The 25451-nt window shown below is 39.3% G+C and overlaps 1 protein-coding gene across 8 annotated transcripts in view; it reads right to left on the bottom strand.

Moving 5' to 3' along the window:
* LRP6 (LDL receptor related protein 6) overlaps positions 1-25451 on the bottom strand; it is a 299386-nt gene that overhangs the window by 171776 nt on the left and 102159 nt on the right. For all 8 annotated transcript variants that reach the window (XM_073315566.1, XM_073315572.1, XM_073315600.1 and 5 more), the window contains 4 exons: positions 16381-16577; positions 15462-15593; positions 5499-5895; positions 4242-4413 (listed from right to left, as the gene is read on the bottom strand). In XM_073315566.1, coding sequence (XP_073171667.1) covers positions 4242-4413; positions 5499-5895; positions 15462-15593; positions 16381-16577 — 898 coding nt within the window. The remainder of the gene's footprint in view (positions 1-4241; positions 4414-5498; positions 5896-15461; positions 15594-16380; positions 16578-25451) is intronic.

Below are 25451 nucleotides of genomic sequence, written 5' to 3'. Positions count from 1 at the left end.
GTCTGGAGAAAAAAATTTCCCTAGAACCTAACCCCCGCTACTTAAATGAATTCTTATGGGAAATTGGATTCGCTTAACATTGTTTCGCTTAAAGTAGCATTTTTCAGGAACATAACTACAACGTTAAGCAAGGAGTTACTGTACATCTCTCATTTGTACAATATACCAGGGGCAGAATTAAGAGGCAAAGCGGTTTCAGATGTATGCTTCATCTGCATTTACTTCTAATATCTAAAAGAGCTATTGGTTCTGTCTAAATGTAACTATACAAAAACATGTGTGTTCAACTTGGCAGGGAGTTGACTGTTTCTACCTCTCAATTTTCAGTGCTTTATTAAAAAGTGGGGGTTGAACAAAAGCAATCAAGCTTGTCTACACATCAGTATTTCACAATATACAGATATATGAAAAAGAATTTCTCAATAACATTTTTTTGAATGCTTGGAAAACAAAATTTTCTTATTAGGGTACTGACGAAATAGAGTGTGTTGTCATCAAAGGAAAATGTAGCCCTACAATTTCAGGATTAGAATGCAGAATGGAGCATTCTCCAGATGCCAAGCTTTTAATTCCCTGGTCATACACAATAAGGTCTTCTCTGTTCAAGACCTTTGTACCCCAAAAAAAAATCTTAATAGCTTCCATTTTCTGTTGCCCGATGAAGCTGTGTTCTGAAAGCATGTGTGTACTTATGCTGAAAAGAAGCAAGATATAAAAGACGTTCCCCATTAATCATCAGGGTTAGGGAAACTAATGCTAGGCATGATAAATAGAGTTGGGCATACAGAAACACTTCAAGTTAGAACTGCACTCAGAATCATTAGATAATGGTTGGATCTGTATGGGAAGCACACAGTCTTTGCTCAAAGCCCCCTCCCCCCCGCCCTCTCCTCCAGGAGGTGTATGTCTGTTTCATCACTGGATTTGAGAAGAATGGAGAAAAGGAAGGAGAACAGATAAAGGATAACTGAAGCAAAAAACATACTGAAAAATTGCAAGAAAACCAGCTGTATCAATCATCAGAGGGGTAGTCGCGTTAGTCTGGATCTGTAAAAGCAGCGAAGAGTCCTGTGGCACCTTATAGACTAACAGACGTATTGGAGCATAAGCTTTTGTGGGTGAATACCCACACACACTCTATATCAATACAGGTTTTGCTGGCCATTTAAAATCCATCCTATGTCTTAAAACAGGTAGTATACATGTCCAGAAGACCGTATTCACTTGAGCAGGAAAACAAAAAAACTGTTCAACGGAGCAGATCATACATTTTTAACCTCATAGCACGGCAGGAAAATCCTTTAAACCTGTAGCAAGTCAATGAGAAATCTTCCCCACTGGTAAGCACAATAGCAGCCATCCATTTCAATAGAAGTTTATCAGCAGTGAAACCTGACCGAGATAAATGAGGAAGCTTTTGAGCCACACAGCCTGCTTCTGCCTGCTGCAGACTGCCAGATAAAATGGGAACAAAAGCTCCCTGCTGCACCCCCTACCATTCTCCATTAACCCCTGCTGATGTTTTATCATCATCTGGGGGCTCCAGAAAAGCATAGCATGAATCAGTGCGTAAAAATAAATACTAGAGCACATATGTGGCACAAACATACCAAAAATCTGGCTTGCAGGAGACACTGACTTCTTTAGTGATGCAATAAGACTACTATTTGAGTAATGCCACACATTGAAAAACAAAAAAGCAAGCACTATTTAATGATTTTGTATGGAAAATCTACTTGTATACAATAATGCATAATCACACTGAAATGTCTCTTTGTCCATACACAAGGCCACTTATCAAGCAGGAGCAGGCTGAGTTTTCCTGACACCAGTTCCAAGTTCTACAATTAGACCATGCATAAGGCCCTTCATTTTCAGTTTTTATTTTTTAAAAGAACTTCACAGGAATTTATTAGTATTTATTCTAAAATTTTAAAAATGAGTGAAAGATAATTAAAAATTAAAAAGGAAGGGTAGTGTGCAAGGCAGGGCAGTAGGGTGACCACCTTTTCAGAAAGCAAAAGCAGGACACATGCAGGTGCTCTGCCCTCTGTGTGGTCCTGCCCCTCCTCATCCTCCCAAGTCCCCACCTCCTGCCCCTTCTCTTTCCTCAAGTCCCTACCTCCTGCTCCTCCTCTTCCCCCGAGGCCCCACCCCATGGGCTAGGCTGGAAGCTGGAGCAGGACTGTGTTAAGAGCCACCTAGGGAGTCCAGACTGCTATGGGGAACCTCAGACCCTCCATCTGTCCTGAAGCAGCCTCTGGCCAGTGTGCCCAGCCTCTGGGGTGCACCGCCCAAGGGCAGGTGGAGGGTCTGGGACTCCAGGGCTCCCCACAGCAGCCCAGGCTCCCTGGGTGGTTCTTACATGCCCAGCTCTGGCTTCTGGCCTGGCAGAGGCCTCAGGAGGGAGAGGAGGAGGAGGAGCGGGGGGGCAGGACCTCATGGTGAGGGGAGAGACTAAGGTCCACCCCTGCCCCTCCACCCTGCACCAGGAAGACGCAGGCATCACCCTGAGCCTCAGACAGGCGCAGACCAGTGACGCAGGGAATCCAGGACAAATGCTGTCCCAGAGACATTGAGCCCGGAACCAGGACTTGGCTCTGCATTTCATGACTGTCCAGCCCAATTCCGGGTGGGTGGTCACCCTACAGAGCAGGAGGTATGCTTACTACTCACAGGGGTTGGGGATACTTGTGATGTAGCCTCGTCTCCTAGGACCCGGGCTCCCTGCCTGTCTCGCTCCCCAACTGCGCAGAGGAAGCAGACAGGACTCCGGCACTTCAGCATGGCCAAGACAACAGAGGCTACAACTTGGGAGTACTGACCCCCCCAACTCCCGCAGGTCATAGCCCTCTCCTGAACGCAGCCTTTCAGAATAGCGCCATCCACTTCCTGGGGTCACACTGAAGGGTATGGGTCAGGATAGGGCTTTGTCCAGCAGGGAGCTCAGTACTCACAGAGTCTACTTGCTGGCTGGTACACAGTGGGGGAGAGAGATGGGCAGGGAGCTGGGTCCCGGTAGTCGAGACCACATGCACAAAGTGCCATCCACTTCCCCTGCAGGACAGAGCCCCCAACCCTGCCCCTGGCCATTTAGTGTGATCCCAGGAACCAGATAGGGCTGCACTGAAAGGGCCAACAGGGGGCTCTCTCTGGGAAGTGGACAGGGTGCAGCCTTCTGCTCCCCTTTTGTGCCTGACCCCGTCCACTTCCGCCACAAAAAATTCCTGGGTCCTGAACAGCTAAAATTGGTGAAAACTGGGTAAAGCCCGAATACTGACTTTTTCAAAATCCAAGAATTTTTTTTTGGAGAAAAATCAATAAATACCGAAAACAGGCTACACAACATCTCAAATTAAATTAAAATTTAATTCTGAGCTCCTTTTTTCTCTCCAAGGTTAAAGGATCATCTTATACTAAGGCTACACAAATAGTGGGGGGGTTTTTTGTTTACTTTTTTTAAACAGCAGAGATCTAGTAATCTCCTTAGCATATGTACCATTTTGGTGAAAATGGTATTTGATATTCAGTTGTTTACAGTCTCAAAGGCTTGTACATTAAACACAAAGAGAGCAAATTTAGCCCAAAATTGAAATTTATGAAAATTGGCCTACGGCGAATAGAAATGTTTCTTGTCCTCCCCTTTCCTCATTTTGCCCTTCACCGTTTCTTTTTTAAAAGAAATGAAAGGGGGAAGGAGAGAAACCTATTCCCCCTGCAATGTTTGAAACCCTTACAACATTGTGCTACGCAGATAAGAACTCGGAAATGAAATTGACTAGAAATATGTGAAAATGACTAATTTATTTTAAAACTGTCTGAATTGGAAAAAAAGCACAAATAGTAAAACGCACATATGTTTACATAATTTTTCCTAATGTGTTATTACCAATGTAAGTAAGGAAATCTGTTTGTTTTTTAAACATATGTCTAAAGATGTCCTTTTTAAACAAATCCTCCCAATAGCAACCCATCCCCACTCCCCAGATCTATTACCTGGTTATTAGTCCCAATTTATAGATAGAGAAACTGAAGAAGAGTAGTGAAGTGACTTGCCCAAGGCCACAGAGGAAGTCACTGGGATTAGAATTAAAGAGTTCCTCATTCAGAGTAAATCCTCCACACCTATGCTGCCTCCTGAAGACCTTCATGGCAAATATATCAGTGTCTATAGCTAGACAAATGGAAGTTGCTCTATTGTCTTAACTGTGTAGAATTAATTAAAAATGCCATTAACAAACCTCAATTTTGTCTGTTTTCGCATCTCCCCAATATATTTTGCTTTCTGCATAATCCAGGGCCAGTCCATTTGGCCAGCCAAGCGAAGTATTCACCAGCACAACTCTGTCTGACCCATCTAATGCAGCCCTCTCAATCTTTGGAATTTCTCCCCAGTCAGTCCAATACATGTATCTGCAATGGAGAGCAGAAGAAAAGTTTAAAAATACTTTAAAACTAATGCTTTCAACATTAATGCAGCTCATCTCTAATACCCCCACACCAAAACGGTGTGATCAGAAGACATACAACACAGACCAATGCATTTCTAGAACATGATTTCTATCACTGAGGTGGTAAAATTCAACTTGTGCAATATGTCCTCAATGGTGCTTATATGTGTAAATGCACTGATCAGTTTAAACAGAATTCCCATAACAATCCGCTGCAATTCTCATAATTGTATAGCCATTTTTAACGAGCTTCAATTAATAGCCAATTCTACTTAGTTACCCAAATCTGGAAACACGGGCAAAGACCAGAAAGAAATAAAGAGGACCAGTCAATTAATCAAAAAGTAGAAATAGTTCATTTGTCCCCATTTGGTAACTTGCAGATAATCCAGGTTTTTTAATTTCAAGCAAAAAGAGCATATGTAATATTCATGTTCCACTATCTGCACCGGTGTACATACAGGCATCAGTTCCTATTTTACTAAATTTTTGTTTGTGTTTTATATGCAGGGACAGGGTTGACTTTTTTAAAAATCTTTTTCAGCTAGAGATGTTCAAGCACAGTGTTAAACAAGAACCGACACTAACGGTTCAGATGTTTAGTAATTATTTAGTAATTCTGAGAAATTGCAAAATGAGAAACAGGAAAAGAATAGGAGGAAGAGGTTGAAAAAAAAACTAAAAAAATTTAACTTTGGAAACGTAAGACCTCCCACAAATCAAATGGTATTAAAGATCACTTGTTCTTAAATTTTCAAATCAGTGTACATATATCTGCATAGCCCAGATCATGTTACAGTTAAAAGCCAGATGAGTGAAAGTGAGTTTAATATGATAAAAAAATTGGTATTATTTATACTCCTGAATACAGACAGGCTTGAACTCCACTAGAAAGATCACTAGGGTTTGTATTTTTTGTTTGCCTTTTAAAGAGACCATAGTGTATTTGGCATCAGAGAGCTACAATGAATCTCTGCCATTGTTAAAGGGTACACATTACATTTCTGAATGATACAACTTTCTAAAACATTTTAAACACTTCCTTACCCAATCATGGGATCCAATACGATTGCTCTTGGTTCTTCCAAGTCTTCTGATATCAAGATCTTTCTCATAGTCCCGTTAAGTCTTGTCACTTCTATGCGGTCAGTGCCGGTGTCAGTCCAATAAAGGTTTCGGGCAACCCAGTCCACAGCAATGCCATCGGGATGCGCAATCTGTGCCGTGACAACGAACTGACTACCTGATCCATCTATGAAAGAGCGGCGAATGGCCCTCACCTCATCATCAGTCCAATAGATGTATCCTTCCACAGGATCATAGTCAATAGCAATGGCATGACGGATGTCCTCTAGCTGCAAGACAATGTCTGTAAAATCCGGGGTATCCAAGGAAATGCGCCTCAAGTCCGTCCTGCGGGCTAGGAGCAGTAATTCGGTGGCTCCTGAATATACCAAAACCAAACAAAAAAAATATACCCTTAATTCAAAAATTGCACATGATAAATATGCAGATTCTTAGCAAGATTCTCAGCTGGTGCAAATTAGTGTGGCCCCACAGACTTCAGTGGTACTATGCAGATTGATTTGCACCTCTGGAGAATCTAGCTCAAAGTTCTTCAGTGTGAATTTTGGATCCAGTGCTGAATGATTCAGAGGACATTTTCTGTAGAAATGGACTATTAAAATCTGCATGATAATAAGAAAATGTTGATGAATAGTGCCCTTTTGGTCCAACTTGAATTGTACATAGCATGTACATTTTGCAAAGTTTAATATATTACAGTATGTTTTAGATACGTAGACTTGGCAAAATTAGTTTTTTTATATATAATTTCAATGGCTAATACCCGTTAATTTTTAAGGTTTTTTTTTAAGATTGAAAATGTAAATCGATACCAAAGCTGTGGAAAATTAAGGGAGGGTTTATAACTGTTACAATACAAATTGTCGACATCACATGTCAAAATATACAAGGTAAAATATGCTTAAATCAAATTAATAAACTCTCAAGCAGCATTTTCTTATTCTATCTGTAAATTTTAATTATCAATTGAAATATTTTTTCATCGGGGTGCGTGTATGGCAAAATCAATATTTACCGATATTTATCAATAAAAATTGAATCCTTCCAAAAGCACTGAAACCAAATCAACAAATCTGTTGTGACTATATTGGAACCAACAGTTGGCTATCCTCTCATAGATAACATATCTGGTGGCAATAGGGAAAAACCTTTTATTAAAAAAAAAAAGTGCGTGTTTAAACAGTGACATACCTATGAAACAAGCTAATATAAAACAATGAGAGTGACCCTCCTGTGAAATTCCTGTGTCAATCAACCTGGCTTGTTTAACAGGGGGAAATGCATCATATGCTGGGATTGACTCTCATGAAGCTGGACGGACTCTTCATTAACACATCTAATGAAAGAAGTCTGTATCAAGATGTGAAGACCTCTACTACATAGGCTTACAAAGTCATGCTGAAATGAAGTGTACTGATGCCTTTACAACCTTTACATTTACAGAGGGAAAAAAAATCTGTTCATTTATGCTGTAGCTGATTTTTCCATAGAGTACAGCACAAGCTAGTGGTGAATTTGTCATTGTATCTGAAAATATTTTTATTTTCAATAATGATTTATTTTGCGGGATTTTAAAGTTATCTTATGCCAGTGAATTTCATTTTTATTTAAGATAAACCAACTTAACTGGAATGGGTGAGGTGATTTATCTATTTGATAAGGAGTGACCGGATGGCTTTAAGAGGATCACAAGCAGGGCTGGGTTTAGGGGGGTAGAAAGCAGAGCAATTGCTTGGGGCCCCAGAAAGCTAATGTACATGTTTCAGCCCTGAGCAGCGGCTGAAGCCCAAAGCTCTGAGCTTAAGGTAAGTGGCTGTAAGTTTTTCTAGTGCTGGGTGGGGGGGGTCACACTTTACTGTCTGTCTGTTTGTTTTTTAAGTCCAAAGAGGGTCGACAGCACAAAATGGTTGAGAAACACTGCTAAAGAAGATGGTGATTTTGAACAATAAAAGTTTAGAACATTAATACAAGTGTTCTTTCTTAAGAATGGACTAAAAAGACCGTGTTATTCTCCATCCTAAACCATCGCGTTCTCGTTTAGAAATATATGTATACATTTGTCAGCTATTTAGCTAGCAAAAAACTCTTCTTTTATGCATTATCCAATGTAGGTTTTCCCCATCCCGCAGCTATATTTTTATGCCTTCTTTAAACTTTAACATGAGACTTAAACAAAAGAAAAACAGACCAGGGTTACAAGGGTATGCTACACAGCAATTAAACACTTGCGGTTAGCCCACGTCAGCTGACTCAAGCTCAGGTTGCGAGGCTATAAATATACAGGGTAGATGTCCGGGCACAGGCTGGTGCCCGGGCACAGGCTGGTGCCCAGGCTCTGGGACCCTCCAAGATCACAGAATCTGGAACCCAGGCTCCAACCTGAGCCCGAACGTCTACACTGCAATTAAACAGCCCGAAAGACTGAGCCCGAGTCAGCTGACATAGGCCAGCTGCAGGTGTTTAATTGATGTGTAGAAATACACTATAAGTCCCATGATTACAAAAGTTAAAAAAAAGTAAGCAACCTTGTCACAGAAGTCTATTAACTACCATATCCACAAAAATAAATAAATAAATAAATAAATAAAATCTTGATTCGATGTCAAGGTCAAAACATACTTACATTGAATTACCATATATACAGTAATAGATGCACAAGTAATCAATTTGCCACCAACTACCTCAGCTATTCATAGTCAATTAACAAAGATTCTCCAATACAGCCTCATCAGAATCTACATCATCTTTTATCCAAGCTTCCATTTGACCTAAATTGTAGAAATCATCATCATCAACTGCAGTTGAAGTGATAGGAATGCATTACCACCAGGTCTGCAGATGATCAAAAGAAGTCATATGAAGTATTTCAGATAGTAATTTTAATACGTAACTTTAAAAAACTTTCTTGGACATGGGTGAAAGTTATGATCATTTTGAAAAACTATTGCCAGTTTGCCAGAAAGACTTCAGCTGAGGAAAGTACTGTCTGTGCTGAAATTCACCCTTAAAATTGACCTTCTGATTGTTCTCAAATAAGCTCCATTTCAACACAGCATTGACAAAAGAAAAAAGAATTTTGTTTTGTCAAACAGACTGCAGGCTGGTCTCCACTGTAGAACATACATCGACATAGCTACATCTCTCAGGAGTGTGAAAAATCCATACCCCTGAGAGACAAACATACCGACCTAACCCCTGGTGTAGACAGTGGTATGTCTATGGAAGAATTTGTCTGTTAGCCTAGCAACTGCCTTTTGGGGAGAATTACCAATGCCGACAGAAGTACCCCTCCCATCAACGGAAGTATTGTCTACACTGAAGTGCTACAGCGGGGCAGCTGTACTGTTGCAGATGTGCTGCCATAGCACTTTAAGTGTAGACATACCTGTGTCTCTAGGACCCGTGTCTTTAAGACCTCATTCAATATCAGGAAATTATTGGCTTTCAGTTAACCTATGTTGCACACCGGATCTTTGAGCTAAGAATTTCATGGTCTTTATCTAGGAGCATAGCAAACATTCCACTCATCAAACAAAACCAACCCCGCAAAAACATGGCCAATCAAGCAATAAAGAGTTAAAAACGTTCTTTAAAGTGATTATCCACACCTCTGTAAACAGACAACTTATCTGGCTAGTTATATCGCTTTTGAAAGCCATTCTGTTGGGAAAATGGGAATTGATTAGCAGAGAAGCACCTCACCAGAAGTTTAGGTTGAAGCGGTGTAACTTCAGATGATCTCAGCAGGCTCTCCTTGTCCTGACCAATACCAAAAGTAGTAAATCTCAGAGGCTGGAATATCTATAGGATGACCACTGGCCACATATCACCACCTTGATCATCATCAAGGAACAAATAAGGGAAGACTCCAAACTAAAAACTAGACAAACTTGTACAAAACATCCGTTGAAAAGCCTCATATAACATTGGATTGTGAGGACTATGTTCAGAGGACTATGCAAGACATGTAGGTTGCGCAAGACATGAAGCTTTTATATCTCAGTATTTTGTTAATTCAAATTCCAAAGGTCATTAAAAACAAACACATACACACAAGACTAAAGTCCAGCTTCAAGACTCTGTACATACACCATCAATTTTCTAAGATAATTACCCAGAATAGTTGCAGCTTGTAACTTTTGCCCTTTGACCCCACGGTAACGAAGTTTCACTTAAAATTTGTGTGTTTTTGTTTTGCTTTGGTACAAGATTAAAAACAAAAACAAAACCAAAAAGCTTCTACCTCCACTGGTGAACAATACAGGAAAAAATCATACCGGGTACACATACTTAAGAGGAAAAAATGCAGGAAAGAGGATTTCAGGTTTGTGCATACCTGTGTATAGGGTTTCAAGTCATCATTTACTGGGGCACTGTAACTCCTTATGAATATACAAAATGGCTCATAACCCCACTACCACCATGACTTCAGTGGGAGAGGGGAACACACTGGAGCTACCAAATGTAATGTGCTTTTTTAATTCAAGTGTTACGGAACTATATTTAAAGTTAGCATTTAACAGTAAGCCAAAAATACTGAAGTAGTGCTATAAATTAAACAATCGAGCAGTTTTTTAAAATCAGGTCTTCTGATTACCATCTTGCTGATCTCCCACACAATTTATGAGAATTTTAGCACCCAATAGTTTATAAACGATTAAAGTTGGAGACCAAGACCAACATTTAAAAAAAATATCTATTTATACGGGTTCCTAGAGTTAGGTGTTAATGGGAACTCACTGGGTGCTCAGTTCTTTTTGAAAAGTCAAGCCATTTATTTAGGTGTCTAAATATGGACACAGAAGCCTTACTCTAGGGCACCCACGTTTGAAAACTTTTGCCTACTTTTATTAAGCAGTTTGAAAGCTGGCTTTGCAAGCTGGCAGTGCATTGTATCAGTTCTACTACCCCTAATATTTCTCTAGAAAGTCTCTACTAATAATCAAGTCTAATTTAAACACATGGGGGGAGGAAGAGAGATCTAGGAAAGAATGGGAAGAAGCAAGCGGATACTTGCAATTACATGACTTTAAAGTCGTATGTGTCACGACCTGCCAAGCTTTACAATAGTATAAACAAAGCATCTGCTTGTTGCCCTGGTGATCTGTACATTATTTTACTTTAAAACCATTGTTGGTCCCTCAGAATAACAGTATTTTCTTGGTATCGGTCCAGGACTATATAAATAACAGGACCCATGCCTAGCACAAGTCTAATGCTCTCTCTGTGCCTTATCAAGCGTAAGTAATGAATAAATTCTCAATACAATTATTACATATTTGATTAGATTTCCTTCTCCTAAAAATCTTTGCCTTGATTTTTATCCCATCCCATTTATTTTGTTGTACCTGTTGCTGTCAGTCTGCCCCTGCTACTACAGGAGGAGAGAAGAGATAGAACCCCAACAAGATTTCTCATCTAGATGAGAACAGCCTTGAATTTACAGAGGAAAAGGAAGAAGTGTCCAGAAATTTATGGCAAATTTCTCTCTTGTTTAAAGGGAGGTGGGGAAAGGAACAATTTTAAAATGAAGAATCTTGATATGTATAAAGAAATCTGGATTCAGGCTTTACAGGCTGTGGAGGCAGAGAATTTAGGAGTTTCAAGGGGTACTCTTAAACTGCAACAGGAAATACAGAGTTCTGGTAGCTGTCCTCAAGACAAGAAAAAAAAAGAAAAAACAGTATAAGGGTTGCTAGATATGGATGGGATAAAGAATGTCTCTTCTTGACAGTGACAGGAAAACCAAAGCAAGATTCACAGCCCAAAAAAAAATTATTTATTTATTTACTTTTTAACAATGCTACATTAGAAAAATATTAGGTCTCCTCACTAAGTGAAAGCAACTACTGTAGTGTTTATTCCTTTCCAAGGGCCAACAGTTAAACTGTACTGGTGGTAGAAAAAGTGCGAAATAAGAAGAAAATGTCTAGCGCACATAAGGACACAGAGTGCAAGTGAATGAATGGGGAGATCTTCCCAAGATAAACAAGAACGCAGTAGGCCTCTAAAAACAAACTCAAATTTTACCATTAAACAAAAAGAAATGTCAATCAAACAGCATATATACAGCCAGAGTGTCAATAGAAGTAGGTTCATATGGATGCATGTCATACTGAACAACACCCCAAAGTGCTTTACAGAACAGCAAGCTAAAGTAAAATATACTGGCTGTGGCAGTTGCATGCTCAAAATAGCTCAGTTAGCCTTGGACATATCGATTGAGGAATTGCTGGCTGGCAAACTGGTCATTCTCCCTCTCTTTTCTTTGAGGAATAGGGATTTTTGAACTTTCACCCAGATGTTGGAGGAGTGTTAGCATTGGAAGTAAGCCAAAGTCCCAATTACATAACTGTTTTCTTTTGGAAGGGGAGTGGAAATTAAAAGCGACTGAGCAGTCAGTATAATTAGTCATGAGGAGAATAACTAACTTTATCCCAGCTCATACATCAACCCTTCCTAAAATACTTTGGAGAGAAGTTTATGGAATCTACCCAAAACAGGAAAGGGGAAAAAAAAGGTATTGTTCTGAATAGTCAGAAAAAATGAAGTTCCTCTAAGGTGCGATTTAAAAAAACCCAAAACACTAGAAAACACACTTTGCTATAAACTGAAACTATTCAAAAATGCTAGTTGTCATGGAAACTGCTCAAGGAGGGTCAGCCAGCCTCACCTTTGGCTGCAAGGTTCATCTGTCAATGCCAAACCACTGCTAACATGCACACAATAATCACCCTCCAAATCTTTCCTGTTCTGGCCAGCGCGCTAATCTAACATTCCAGAAAAATAAGGATCTCTGCCTCTCAGAGGTATTCCTTTCAGTATGAAACAATTTATTATTTAGTTTCAGAGCTATCATGATTTTTGCTCAGACCACCACTAGAAGATAAAATTGCCTTGAAAGAAAGAGGCATTGTCTCTCTCCTCATTTTCACTGCTCTTTAACTGGAAATCATCTTTTTTCCCAGCAAAGTCAAAAACAGGTTACATTTCAAAACCTCATCTGAAACTTTAATTATTCAGCTTTCTTTGGTTCTTTCAGCACAACTGAAATTTACTGAATGGATCTGGCTCACAGGGAAAAATTGATTTTTTTAATTCACTGTGTTCAGTTTCACTTTTTCCAGGACAAACACATTTAACAGGCCAACTGCAGAGTAAAAATGGAAAATCAATTTATTTCACTAATATCAGTAAGCAGCCTACAAGAGAAAGTCTACACATAAACAAGAACAGATTTACTTCTTTTAGATCCTTGAGACTCCTGCTGGCCTGCTCTTTTTAACTGCAATGCCCCACAAAATTCACAATTTTGACATTTCACAACTACCAAAAGCAATCGAATGCAACTTGGAGCTGGCCCTGTAGGGCTCAGGAAAGTCCTGCCTCCCTCACCCACAGCAGCCCCAAGTCTCTGTCACCTTCGCCACCTCAAAGAAGGAGCACAATTGTCAAAGATACTTTTTTTTTTTAATTATTATATAATCTCTGAGCAAAGCATAACAACTTTGAAAGCTGGACCATACCCCACACACAGGCCTTCCCTGGTTCCCTTTGGTCCTATCCTCCCCCAGCAAAAGTCTCTTAGCAGCTGTGATTTACCAGAATGATGCGTACTGGGACATTAGGTAAGCACAGCGAGACATCCTAGAATGTGAAACAAGGCTTGAGGTGTATATATTTTTACTTTGTTTTGCACTGACTACTCTAATCCTGTTTAGCAGTGGGGTATACAGCACATATTGACTAAGGAAATGGATTTTCCATTTTTAATTTCCATTCCACCTCTTAAAAGGTGGGCTTGTTATTTTGGATCATTCAGAGAGTCAGGCAGAGTCATAGAGTTTAAGACCAGAGTGACCACCAGATCATCTCATCTGATCTCCTGTATATCAGAGGCCACAAAACACCACCCAGCCGCCTCCACACCAAACAACCATAATTAGATCAAAGTATTATAGCCCGCAGGAGACTAAACTATTGTGTGCCACAGGCAGAGAACAGGAGGGACACACAAATTGATATTGATATGATCATCTAAGTCTCTGTTGCATATACTCTACATATCGCTTGCACAATGCTTTAAAGTGATTCTTAGTAAATAAAATCACTGATAATATGAAGAGCTATGCTGTAATTCTGAACAGGAGCACACTAATGGTTCAGTATCTCATGTTCTTATGGAGAGAATGGAATAAAAATTGACTCATCATGAACCAGGCAAAGAAATAAGCTGATATATTTTATGGCTGTGAATACCCAGAATCTGATATCAGAGTTTAAATCATTATTTGAAATTTTTATTTATGAAAATAAATACTCTTCATCTACATGCCTCAGATAATTTATTTTGACAGGTAATAAAAACATTAGCTTGTTCATCATGGTAAGGATGGGAAAGTAAATTTTTTGCATGGGCTGGCAATTCCTCATGACAATTTTGCAAGGCTGCTTTAGAATCTTTATGCTTTTTTGCTCTTCTATGTACAAGAGGCAATTTATTTTAATAAGGTTCTCACGGACACAACTAGCCATGTTAAACAATCAGGAGGAGTGAAATAGGAGGAGATAAGAGGAAACACTGAAGAGCAGCTGACAAGTCCGAGTAAATGTCTTAAATTAAATATAAACGGGTACATTAATAAAATTAAAAACATTTTTTTCAAATTATTCTATTTAAAATTAATTCTGCCTATATCATTTTATGGGTTCCCCCCCCCCCCCCCCGCTACCTTTTCAGTGGGGAGAGTCTGCATGAAAAAAGGTTCTTTGTTTTACAAGAGTTAATTTGATCCTGATACTTATTCTTCAGCCGTTTGACATCAGGATCATTATAGCAATCCGATCCAATGTTAAAAATTATTTAGATTTTCAAACTTGAGTGCCTAAAGTTAGGCACCTGAATCTATATTTAGGCACTTCAGTAAAGATCACTTGATTTACAGGGAGGGGTGTTGAGCAGTCATATTTCCCTAACAAGTCAGCTAGACCTCTGGGTGCTCAACACCTCTGGAAATAATGCCACACTTATTTTAGTGCCTAAATACAGATTCAAGTGCCTAACTTTAAGCACATGATCTGAAAGTTTCAGCCTATGATGTTAGGTATGAATGGGGTAGGATAAGTGGCAGCATTAAAGAGAGATTTTGCTTGGTTGGATCTCAAAGAAGGGATGAAAATATTTAATGTACAATAACAACAGAAGTGCTTTACAGACATTAATTCACTGAGGCCAGGTATACACTATAGACTTACATCAGTAGAACTGTGTTGCTCAGGGGTGCGAAAAGTCCACACCCCTGAGCGACAGAGTTATACCAACCTAACCCCTGGCATACAAAGGGGAGAGCTTCTCCGTCAATATAGCTCCCACCTCTCAGGGAGGTGGATTAACTGTACCGATGGGAGCAGCTCTCCCATCATCATAGGAGCATCTTCGCCTCAGCGTGACAGTGGTTCAGCCGCACCTATGCAGCGTTTTAGGTGTAGACCTGCCCTAAGAAGCAATATATGAGGTAGTTGTTACCTCCTTTTTTAAGAGATGAGGAAACCAAGGCTCAAAATGCTTGCCCAATGCCACATAGTCAATCAGTGGTGGTGCTGGGACTAGACCCCAAATCTGGTCTCCAGTACCTATTCTTTAGCCATGAGACCACGCCTTCTCTTTTTAAAAGTAGAGAGATGAACATATTAACAGAACACAATTAGAAGTTTTCCATGCATGTGCAAGTCTTCAGGGAACATTCCCTATAATTTACATCTGTATTGGAAAAGCATAAATCATTCTATCCTACTATTTCCCATAATAATATTTCCAACCCACAAGCCCCTTCATATGCTTTATCCAATTAAATGGACAAACACCTTTCTTGCAGAAACTACATCAAGTTTATTCCAAAATAATCTTTCAAAAACAAAGCCTACCATCTTTGCAGTTCTTTCCATTCTCAAGGAGTTTCACACCAGTGGGACAAGCACACTGATAAGAAGGCTTGATAGGAGACATCAAACACAAGTGGGAGCAGCCACCATTATTACTTCCACATGGGTTTGTAGCTGTTGAACATAAATCACACAGATTAATATTTTTGATAACAAATAACCTCCTCTCATGTGTCAGTAGGCACAAGGCTTTTTTAAGAGTCTGTGTTCGGAAAGTGGATAAAGGAGGAAATAATAAACACAGAACAAGTAAAAGTTAATTCCAAGCATTAAGAGTGGATAATTATTGTACCCAACTGCAAAGACATTGCATATTTCCTTTCTTGAAAATGTGGCATTTGGCTCTACATAGGATTCTTGTTTAATCTGTGCTCTTATCAGTTTCACAAACTGCTCAGCACCAAAACAAGCAGCGGCATGTACAAAAATACAAAATGCAAGCAAGATAAATTCACTAAAAGGTTAAGATGGTGGTTATCCTACAGAGCTAGTCATGTTTAACACCATTAGCCACATTAACAATAGTTTCCATTCAGGAACATGGACTTCTCAGGTAATGCTCAAGAGAGAGAAAAAGTAAGTCCCCTATTGTTTAAATCTCCAGCACATGGCCCCCTTAAAAATAAATAAATAAAAAGGAACGCTGCACAGCATCACTATGGCAGGCAAGAGGAGGAGGAGGGGTGAGATGTTTTATTAATGTTAAAGAACAACGTAAAGAATACTCAGTGTCCCTTTAGGTCTATTCCCAAGTCCCCTGCTTTGGAAACTGTTGCATCATAAAGCAAATGTAGCCATCCAGCTCTCACGTAATTTCCTCTTGTCCCCAAACAGAAAGGCATATCAGACTTCTACAGATCAGTTCCAACCTGCAGCTAGAAAAGAAACCAAGACTCCTTACCATTTGGCTGCCTCTGTTGACTGAAAACATGGATATCCATGGGAGAGAAAATGTTGGAATGTATTTCACGCAGGTCCTCCCCAGAATACTTGTTGCAAGCCAAAATAGAATGAGTGTTCCAGTCAGTCCAGTACAATGTGTCCCCAAACAAAGTCAAAGCAAAAGGATGTGGAAGAGAACCTTTAACCACTGCTTGCCTAATAGGGTATAAGGAGGAAAACACATGTTCACATATAATTAAAAGTACACTTTTGTTTTAAATTTTACATTTAAATAGTATAATATCTATGAAAAGGTGTTACACTGATAGCGCTGCTGAACAAAGTCTTCTGTTTATCCATGGGAAAGCGCATTAGCAACGGAGGGCAATTCACTTTCTATTGGCCAATCCGTTGACGCCAGAATGCCAACAGATGCCAGCTGTTCGGGGTATACAGCTCCACTAACAAAGCACTATAAAAGTGCCAAGGAGTAGTTACCTTTTCAAAGTGCTGCACAAACATTAGAGAGTTATACTGAGATTACACATTTCATTTCACACATGCCAAACCACCAATAAATAATTCAAGTCACTTCCAACCTTGACACAGATTTAGAACTGAAAGGGTTTGTGATCTATTACCAAGCCCCGGGGCCAACCATCTCTTCTAGGTTTACTATTATTTTCAACCATTAGAAGAATAGCTATCGTATCAAAAATTTAAATATTACAAAGTGTTTAAATACCAGAGTTCTATTTATCATCATTTATTTCACTAGATTGTTTTAATATTTATTAAAAGCAGGGCCATTAAGAGTCATCTATTGGCCACATTGCTATGACATCTCTTCTCACCCCAGTTTCCCCTTTTATGCGGTCCTTACCTATCCCCAAAATGAAGTACAAACATTGTGGAAGACAACATGTTCAGATTACTGCTATGCTGAAATCAGTCATCAATGAATCTGGCCTCATGGGATTAAAGCTGAGTATTTTGCAGTCTTTCTCCCTCACCCCAAAAGCAGCATGTTCTACCTCACACATACGAAACACTGTAGCTGACTTCCGAACACCCCCTTTACCCAGTGTTCTTCTGTTCTGAATGTTGTCAATTTTTAATACCTCTGCGCTTTTGCCATTCCTTCCTTCCTGGGTGCCACTATCTAGCTTCTGCTTAGAAAATGGATGAAGTAGGACTTAACAGAAATTGATATACATTTCCACTAGACATTCAGTTGCTGGCACAGGTCAAACTCATTTTGGCAAGCTGCATTTATTTAAGAGGACTACTAAAGTAAAGCAGACATTCTAAAAGATAGTTATGGAACCCCACTTCCCATGAATTCTGGAGACACATTCCTGACCAAAGATTAGAGCTTGAGGTACAGGCTCAGTTTCTTTGGGATCAGGATTTGCAAGATGTACAATGACCAACCAGCCTCATTTCAGTCTTTTCTTGAGTGGAAAGGAGTTGCTGGTTGCATAACTTGTTGAAGAAATATCCACACACTCCCTCCTAGACAGGAGTCAACAACTGACTGAGGGACAACAATATTCTCACTTTTCTGATCGGTGTTAAAAGCATAGCAGCAGGACAGTATTGTGAAGTATGAACATGTCCTGGACCAGTGGCTCTTTGGATAAAGGACATTGCAATTTCTAGTACTTCACTCTAGCACATTCAATTATTGATTAACTGTCTTTTAAAAACTGCTACTCTTCAATTTGCTAGAAAAACACGTTGATTCATTTAATGGTCATGTTTATGTTCCAACACCACACTAAATAAAATCATCTATTTCCTTACATTTTGCAATAGGATCTCGGATATCAAACCATAACTGCTCTTTTACATGCCTCCATCTGGGTCAGACAGATATTTATTAGCACCTAATTAAAATGAGGAAACTCAAGTTCACACATTGTGAGACACTATTATAATGTAGGTTTCAGTTGAAATCCAACATTGTGACAATGAAGCTTGACCTACTGGAACTCCCAGAATAACGGAGTTTTAAAAAAATATATGCCAAATAGCCATTAAAAAGCTTTCAAGTTTGCGTAATTAGACAAGTTTTAACAGGGTCATAATTTGTCCAAGTCTTTTAACATGATCATTAAAACAGCAGAATTCCAAGGTCTCACTGACTACCAACACCCCCAAAAAAAACCCCAAAACAACAACAAAACCCCACACTGCTCTGAATACCCAAGGTCAAATTTTTCAAGAGCCCTTAGTGCGCACCTACAACTCAAGCCATATTTTTCAAGAGAGCTCAGTTCCCATTTAGGCACCAAAATAAAGTGCCCAGATTTTTAAACGTTCTCAGGTCCCAAGAGCCCTCAAAGAGAATATGTCATTGAGAACAATGGAAGATGCTGGGTGCAAAGCACTTTTGAAAATCTAACCCTTAACATGCAGTGCATAAAGTGATTTGTGATCCTTATCTAAGCCTGACCCTATCTGGAAAGGTTCATAAAGACTAGGAAGCTACCACACTTGATTGCTCTATCAATTATGTGATTATACTTAAATGTGTGTTATTTTTTTCTGTAGATAAAAGGACAGGTCATGGTGAAAAAGTCTTTAAACCTAAGTATACAGGTACTGGTTTCTGGTACTTCATTAAGCTAAGTAATAATATAACACTATGCTCCACTTCATGTAGTTTTCTGGACAGCAATTAGGAGATGTGGTGATAGTTCATTTTCAATCACCTAATCTAACTGGCATTTTATTCTCTCTAAACATGTTTTATGGGCCATATTAGCAAGTTTGCTCAAGAGTGGCTACACACTTTGCATCAGCAATGAAGTTGAGCTTCACTCCACAGACCTTCCTAAATCTGCCAGCTCTAGATTCTAATCAATGGGAGCTTTTTCTTTCTCTCTATCTTTCTTTCTTTCTTTCGTGGAGAGGGATGGGAGGGAGGAGAGTGGAACCACAGAAAGCAGGGAAAGGAAGAGAAGTAAAATAAAAGAAGCAATACTCCCTCTCGGGCTGCTATAAAGCAATTTTAAGTATGATCTGCATTAAGGGCTGAAAGGGTTTGGTGGGGAGGAAGGGGAGAAACTGGAGAGGAATAATTTTCATCTTGATTTACTAATTATGAAAGGTGCCAGAGTGACAGTACTGGAGAGTGTTGTTGTATAGTTAACTGCTGAGTACGGGTAACAGCAGTGCAAGCTTCCCACAACAGTCCTGCCAGTGTGCTTAACCACTAATGCAAATGAACCCCACCTAAGGGTAAAAGGGGAATAGGGTCTCCACCCCTCTGGTGAGACTGCCAAAAAGGGCACCAATTATGAGGTAGGTGGTGTAACTGGATTGACAAGATCTCTGACAGATGGCTGGTGGCAACTACTTTCAATCATTAAATTATCAGCCCATGCTCAATTTGAACAAGTGATGTGAAGGCAAGATATTGTATATCCCATTATCATTCTACCAAGCTATTCAGTTTCCTCAAAGGCTTACAGTTTCATAGGCATAGTCAAATTACTGTCATAGCTAAATTACTACTTCTAGTCACAGGTATCAACAGAAATAAGAGCAGGAGAGTTGGGGATAAGAGAGCAGTTTTATTAGCCCTGTAGACCTCATGGAGATTTCTTAATCAACACATAATCATCAGATAAAAATATTTATAGAGAATAACTGGAGGTTCAGTCAAAATTAACATGAAAAATGTAACCACAGAATTAAACTTCAAAAGCCAGGGTAGTTTCAGGATGGATTAATTAAAATCACCTATTTTAATCATGATTTAAATTAGCAAGCAGGAAACCCTGATCTGAATCACTGATTTTTAAGCTTGCTTTGCATTTGTACTTTTTTAGTTATTTTCCTAAAAGAAGGTTAATTTTCATTGGTTGGTGATCATTAAAACATGATGATCCTCAACTAAATATAGCCATTATAGTAAATCTAGTTTCTCTTTTTGCTAACCAGGAGGCTCTACCACATCTATAGACATTTATTTAGTCTAATTTACACATATTCAGATTCTTAATTTGTCTTAATTCTTATGTTTACATTTTTATATTGTCAGAAAATGGTGTGAAGCATTTCTTATTTACGAGGTGATTAATTTTTTTTTTTACTTGTGATTTGTGACAAGCTCTATTTGGAGGGAAATTCAAACAATTAAAAATGCACAAAACCAGCATTTTAAAATAACCCTCCTTTATTTAACCAAATTAAAGTTATCAAAATATGTTTTGCATTTAAAACTAATCGATGTATTGAGAAAGGAAGTAACATCTCCAGTTAACTAACTGAACTGACTTTTCCTGGTCACCATTGTGCTTCAGAATTTTAGAACTAGTAGATCTCATCTTCTCAAACCTAGTTTTTAATACACAGATTGGAGGAGGAAATAAACTTTTCTGTTTTTTCAACTCCCATTTGTTTCTTAATTCTGAATGATCTAGTCACTGCACTGAAATAGCTGAATAAACAGAAATGAAGAAAATATTCCCTCTGAACCTACAGAAGAGGCTATTGCTACTAAAAGCAATTTTAGCACTTCAACTAACTCTAGTTCCAAGCGCTCAGCCAGTGACTTCCACCAGCTCAGTGGTTTGACTTCCTTCAACATTTGGCAGCAAATATGTACTACTAAATATTTTTTTAATTTAAATTTTAAAATTACTGTAATAGATTACAGTAGGCCTTACCACAAAATCTCCAATTTAATTGTAAATAGGTTTATTAAAAAAAAAAATAAGCCTGTATTTAAACTTTTTAAAAGTCCAATTAAAAACATTTTTTTAAAAATCACCTTTTTATCCACCCTTCGCACCTTACTTTAAAAACATTTACAAACTATATACACTGTTTTAGTGGTGGGAGAAGAGACAGTGCACCTCTGTCAAGATGAATCTCTCTTGTGCTAGGTATCACTGTTTCCTGACTATAGCCAGTTATATTATCAGCATGGTAATCAGTAAAATTAAAAACAGATTTTACCAAGAAGTCTGCTATTGCATGAAGAAAATTTAGTTCAAATTAAATGTATTTGCATTTATACTGTTGTTTAAGATGCCTATATAATACTTTGTGAGAAAGCAGGAAGAGAAAGGACTAAACACTTACTATATGTGGCTATACACATTTAAAACAAACTGAGTGAATAAAAAAAGATTGATGGCCAAGCATTTACCTATTGTATATTAAGAGCAACCAAAATTCTTGCCCTGTTGTGGAATGATTGTTTTTTGGTTTTATTAGGTCACCATATTGAGTACAAACATTTTTCCTACGCATGACAAAAGTCCAAACTGTAAACGTGTAGGAAGTGGCCAGTTATACATCCCTATTCTTGATAGGTTGGCATTTCCCTAAAATCCTGTACAATATGCTGCCAACTCCCAAATCCAAGAACAGATTCAATTTAAGATGAAAAACATTTACAGACTTCCTTTAAAAAAAATGCACCAACTAAAACAGAGAATAAAGATGGGATTTTTCCAAAACTTAAAAGAGCAAACAATTAGACCAAAGGATGCTGCATTATACTAAATCTAACACTGTGGATCATCCATACCTCCTTATTCTAACTAAGCTTTCATGCCTCAGTAAATCCATTATTTCCTCTTTACATTAAAGAGGAAACTCATTCTACCTGAAAACTGTATTTCAATAAACCCAGAACATATGGGGTGCTTTCAGCCCTTGTATTTCTCTCAGCTGTTTATATTCCATCTCCACAGCACCAAGAACTTCATTCTTCTATCCATATTACATACAGAACTTATTAGTATACACTAATGGCTTCCAGCATGGTATAATACTGCAAAAATAAAAAAATTTCAGTCAGCTAAAGCAACGTTTTGTTTCAGTTCATCATTTCCACAATACAGAACATAAAGGGCTGTCTAGTAACACTACTGAAACAGAGTCAATACTGTTCTGAGCTAAAATTATAGGTCTCAAAAACTGAACAATGGAACTGCAGACTGAGATAATAAAGGCATAACGTACATGATGCAGCATCCAAAACTGAGGTACCCATAATCAATAATCATTGTTTAAAAATCTTGGTCAACATTTCTATATCAGCAATATGCAGCACATGGACAGAAGGTACAGTAGTTGGGTCCACTAGTCATGGAAGGTCTTTATCCCTAAAGTCTCTTCTCTTCATGTTCCATGTTGTAGGGGCCAATCTCAGTGGTAGAGAGTAAGAATTATCCTATGTACATTTAATTCCACCTTTCAAATGAAGATCCTGTACATATTACCATCTCCCAGCAGTTCCAGGATAGTAAAACTATCATTGTTTTGGTTTTTTGCAACTGAATTTCAAAAGCGTAAGGGGGGAAAAAAATGAAGTTATCCACACCACTGCCACATGCTAACAAAATAGCATATAGACACCCCATATTAAAACAAGTAATCTTACAATACAATTTGTGTGAGAAATAGTTCTTCATGTACAACACTTGACCTCTCCTGTCCGATAACTGAGTGAAGAGGGAGCAATCTTCTGTCCAGATGGGTTGATCTGATGGTGTAGAAATCCCACTTGGATGGTTGAGTGTTTCCACTGAACTGAGCTGCCTTACCAAATCCTTAATAACCTACCCAATCATCCAACAGAAGGTGAAATGGGCAAATTAAGTTGAACATTTTAGTTCATTTACACCAAACAGGGACATTCCACTTTTATCTGAGTATTCATTACCCACTCAAAGGATTCCACACCAGGAATGTAAGTAATGAAATTGATGGCCTGCTAACCAGGAAATCACAGTTAATGATTTAAACAAAAAAGTCTCCGCTATTTCAGCATAGCTACATTTCCTCAAAAACCTCTCAGTAGCATACCAATTAAAACATACAAGCACACAAACGTGCGCGCACACGCACACACAAAAATCCTGTCAGCTCAAAACATTAACACCAGTCTGCAATATTTCGCTTTACTTGTTGCGTGGTGTGGATGAGGCACCTTCCTTTGTACCACAGGGCCTCCATAATCCCACACTGCCATGGTTTGGGCTTTCAGGCAGGTCAGGCCTTGCTTGCAACAAGATAAGTGTCTTGGACAGCTAAGAGGCAAATTTGCCATATTACTTTAAAGTGACAGCGGAATATTAAAGAAATAGAAATCCAATTTACAATCTGGAGGTTAAAGTTTTCTGATTAGCCATGAAATCAAGAACACAGTCTTTAGGGGTTACTGCTGGCCCATATTTACATTTGCTCGTTATTAGCCTATTGAAAACTATTACACCTCTGATACTATATACTGGATCTGTTTTGAATGAATGCTCACGGCTACATTTTTGTCACAGATTCCATTATTTTCAGGGTTGTTTTTTTTTTAAATCCCTAAAAAAAGTTTTTGCACAAGTATTTTACTATATCAGTGATAGGTGGGAAGATGCCAAAATGTCATTCTTTTTAGTACATGAAAAGTATAATAGAAAACGTATAACAGCAACAGACTTGTATAATACAAGTTAAACTCTGTCTTGTAGAGAATATTTGTCTGTCTACAGACCTGAAGAACTACTCTTGGTAAGCTCAAAAGTTTGCCTCTTTCACCAACAGAAGTTGGTTCAATAGAAGTATTACCTCACCCATCCTGTCCCCATAGTAGCTGTCTACAAAGTTATTTAATTATACCATAATCCTTAAAAAATGTCAGTTATATATCCATGACTCTTGACATTTTGGGCTATTTGCTTGTAGGTGGGTGTGATGTTAAACAGTTTCAATGAGAATCCCAGGCCCTGCCAAACTAAATCCTATGACAGTGGTTCCCAAATTATGGGGGAGGAATGTTCGGAGGGAAAGGGGTGCGGGCGCCATGCAGCAAGTCTTGGGCTAACCTCCCATAGGGAGCAGGCAGGAAGAGCCACGCTTCCAGCCCCACGCCACCCCCAGACCAGTTCTCTCATTTAACCCTGCAGTCTTGCTCTGCCTCCAGGCCTGGGCCATCACCCTTGGGAGGTGAGGAGCATAGGAGTAGTTTGACTTCTATACTGGGTGGGCAGCTCCAGTCAGGCCAGCGAGGCCACACGTGGAAGGCAAAATTCTGCGCCTGCCCAAGGTTTGCAGTTTGGGGGAAGAGGAGAGAGGAGCAACGACCCCCTGCTTCCATCCCCAAACTACACCCATGGTGGAAAGAGTGCCATGCTTTCAGACCCGCTCTGCCCCCAGGCGTGGGCCAACCCCCATGGGGGTAGGGAGAGAGCGCCAAGCTTCCAACCCCACTCTGCCCCCAGCCCAGCTCTGTCCGCTGCTCCATCCCCAACCCAGCTCTGCTCTCATTCCCTCTCAGACCAGCTCAGCCCCTAGCCCAAGCTCCTCCCTATCCCCAGTTCTGCTCCCAGCTCTGCCTTTAACTCAAGCTCTGCTGCTTGGCTGTGCAGTAATGGGGGGGGACCGGGGGGCCACAGAGAGATTCCACTAATGGTAAGAAGGGGAAGGGAGGGGTGCGACTGGAAAAGTTTGTATACCAATGATCTAGAGAATATGGAAAGCTAATAGTACGGTGGCCAACTTTCTCATGCCAGAAAACTGAACACCCTTGCCCCACCCACTGCCCTGCCCCTTCCCTGAGATCCCGCCCCCTGCTCAATCCATCCCCCCACCTGGCTCATATGCTTATTTTCACTGCAAGGCCCAAACAGGCATAATTTATTGTTTTGACAGAGGTACTATGCTAATTTAAAGTTATTTGTTACAGGATTCTAGAGCTGGCAGAAAAATAGTCAAAAAGGGTAATTTTTAAAAACCTGAAATTTCACAAAGGTTGTCATGATTGTTTCCCTCCCCCTTCCCTTTTTCATAACCAGCTCCATGTTTTTTGTTCGCTAAAGTTATTGTAATTTTATCTGTGAAATTAGGACCACACATACAAATACAAATCCATAAAGCACAACCACAGAAATGCACACTTTTCCAGATACCCATATAAATAAATCTGTAGAAACTGACTCCTACACCTATACGCAGATACACACGTGTATTCATGTCTACAACTTTATCATGCACGAACACATATACCTCCACATTATTTAATATTACAATTGTTGTTTAGTGCCTACAGACCATGAGTCTGAAACAAAGTTTATA

Source organism: Lepidochelys kempii, chromosome 1, assembly GCF_965140265.1.
Source record: "Lepidochelys kempii isolate rLepKem1 chromosome 1, rLepKem1.hap2, whole genome shotgun sequence".
NCBI lineage: Eukaryota > Metazoa > Chordata > Testudines > Cheloniidae > Lepidochelys > Lepidochelys kempii.
The sequence above is the reverse complement of the archived record's forward strand: the minus strand, read 5'-3'. Positions and strand labels throughout refer to the sequence as shown.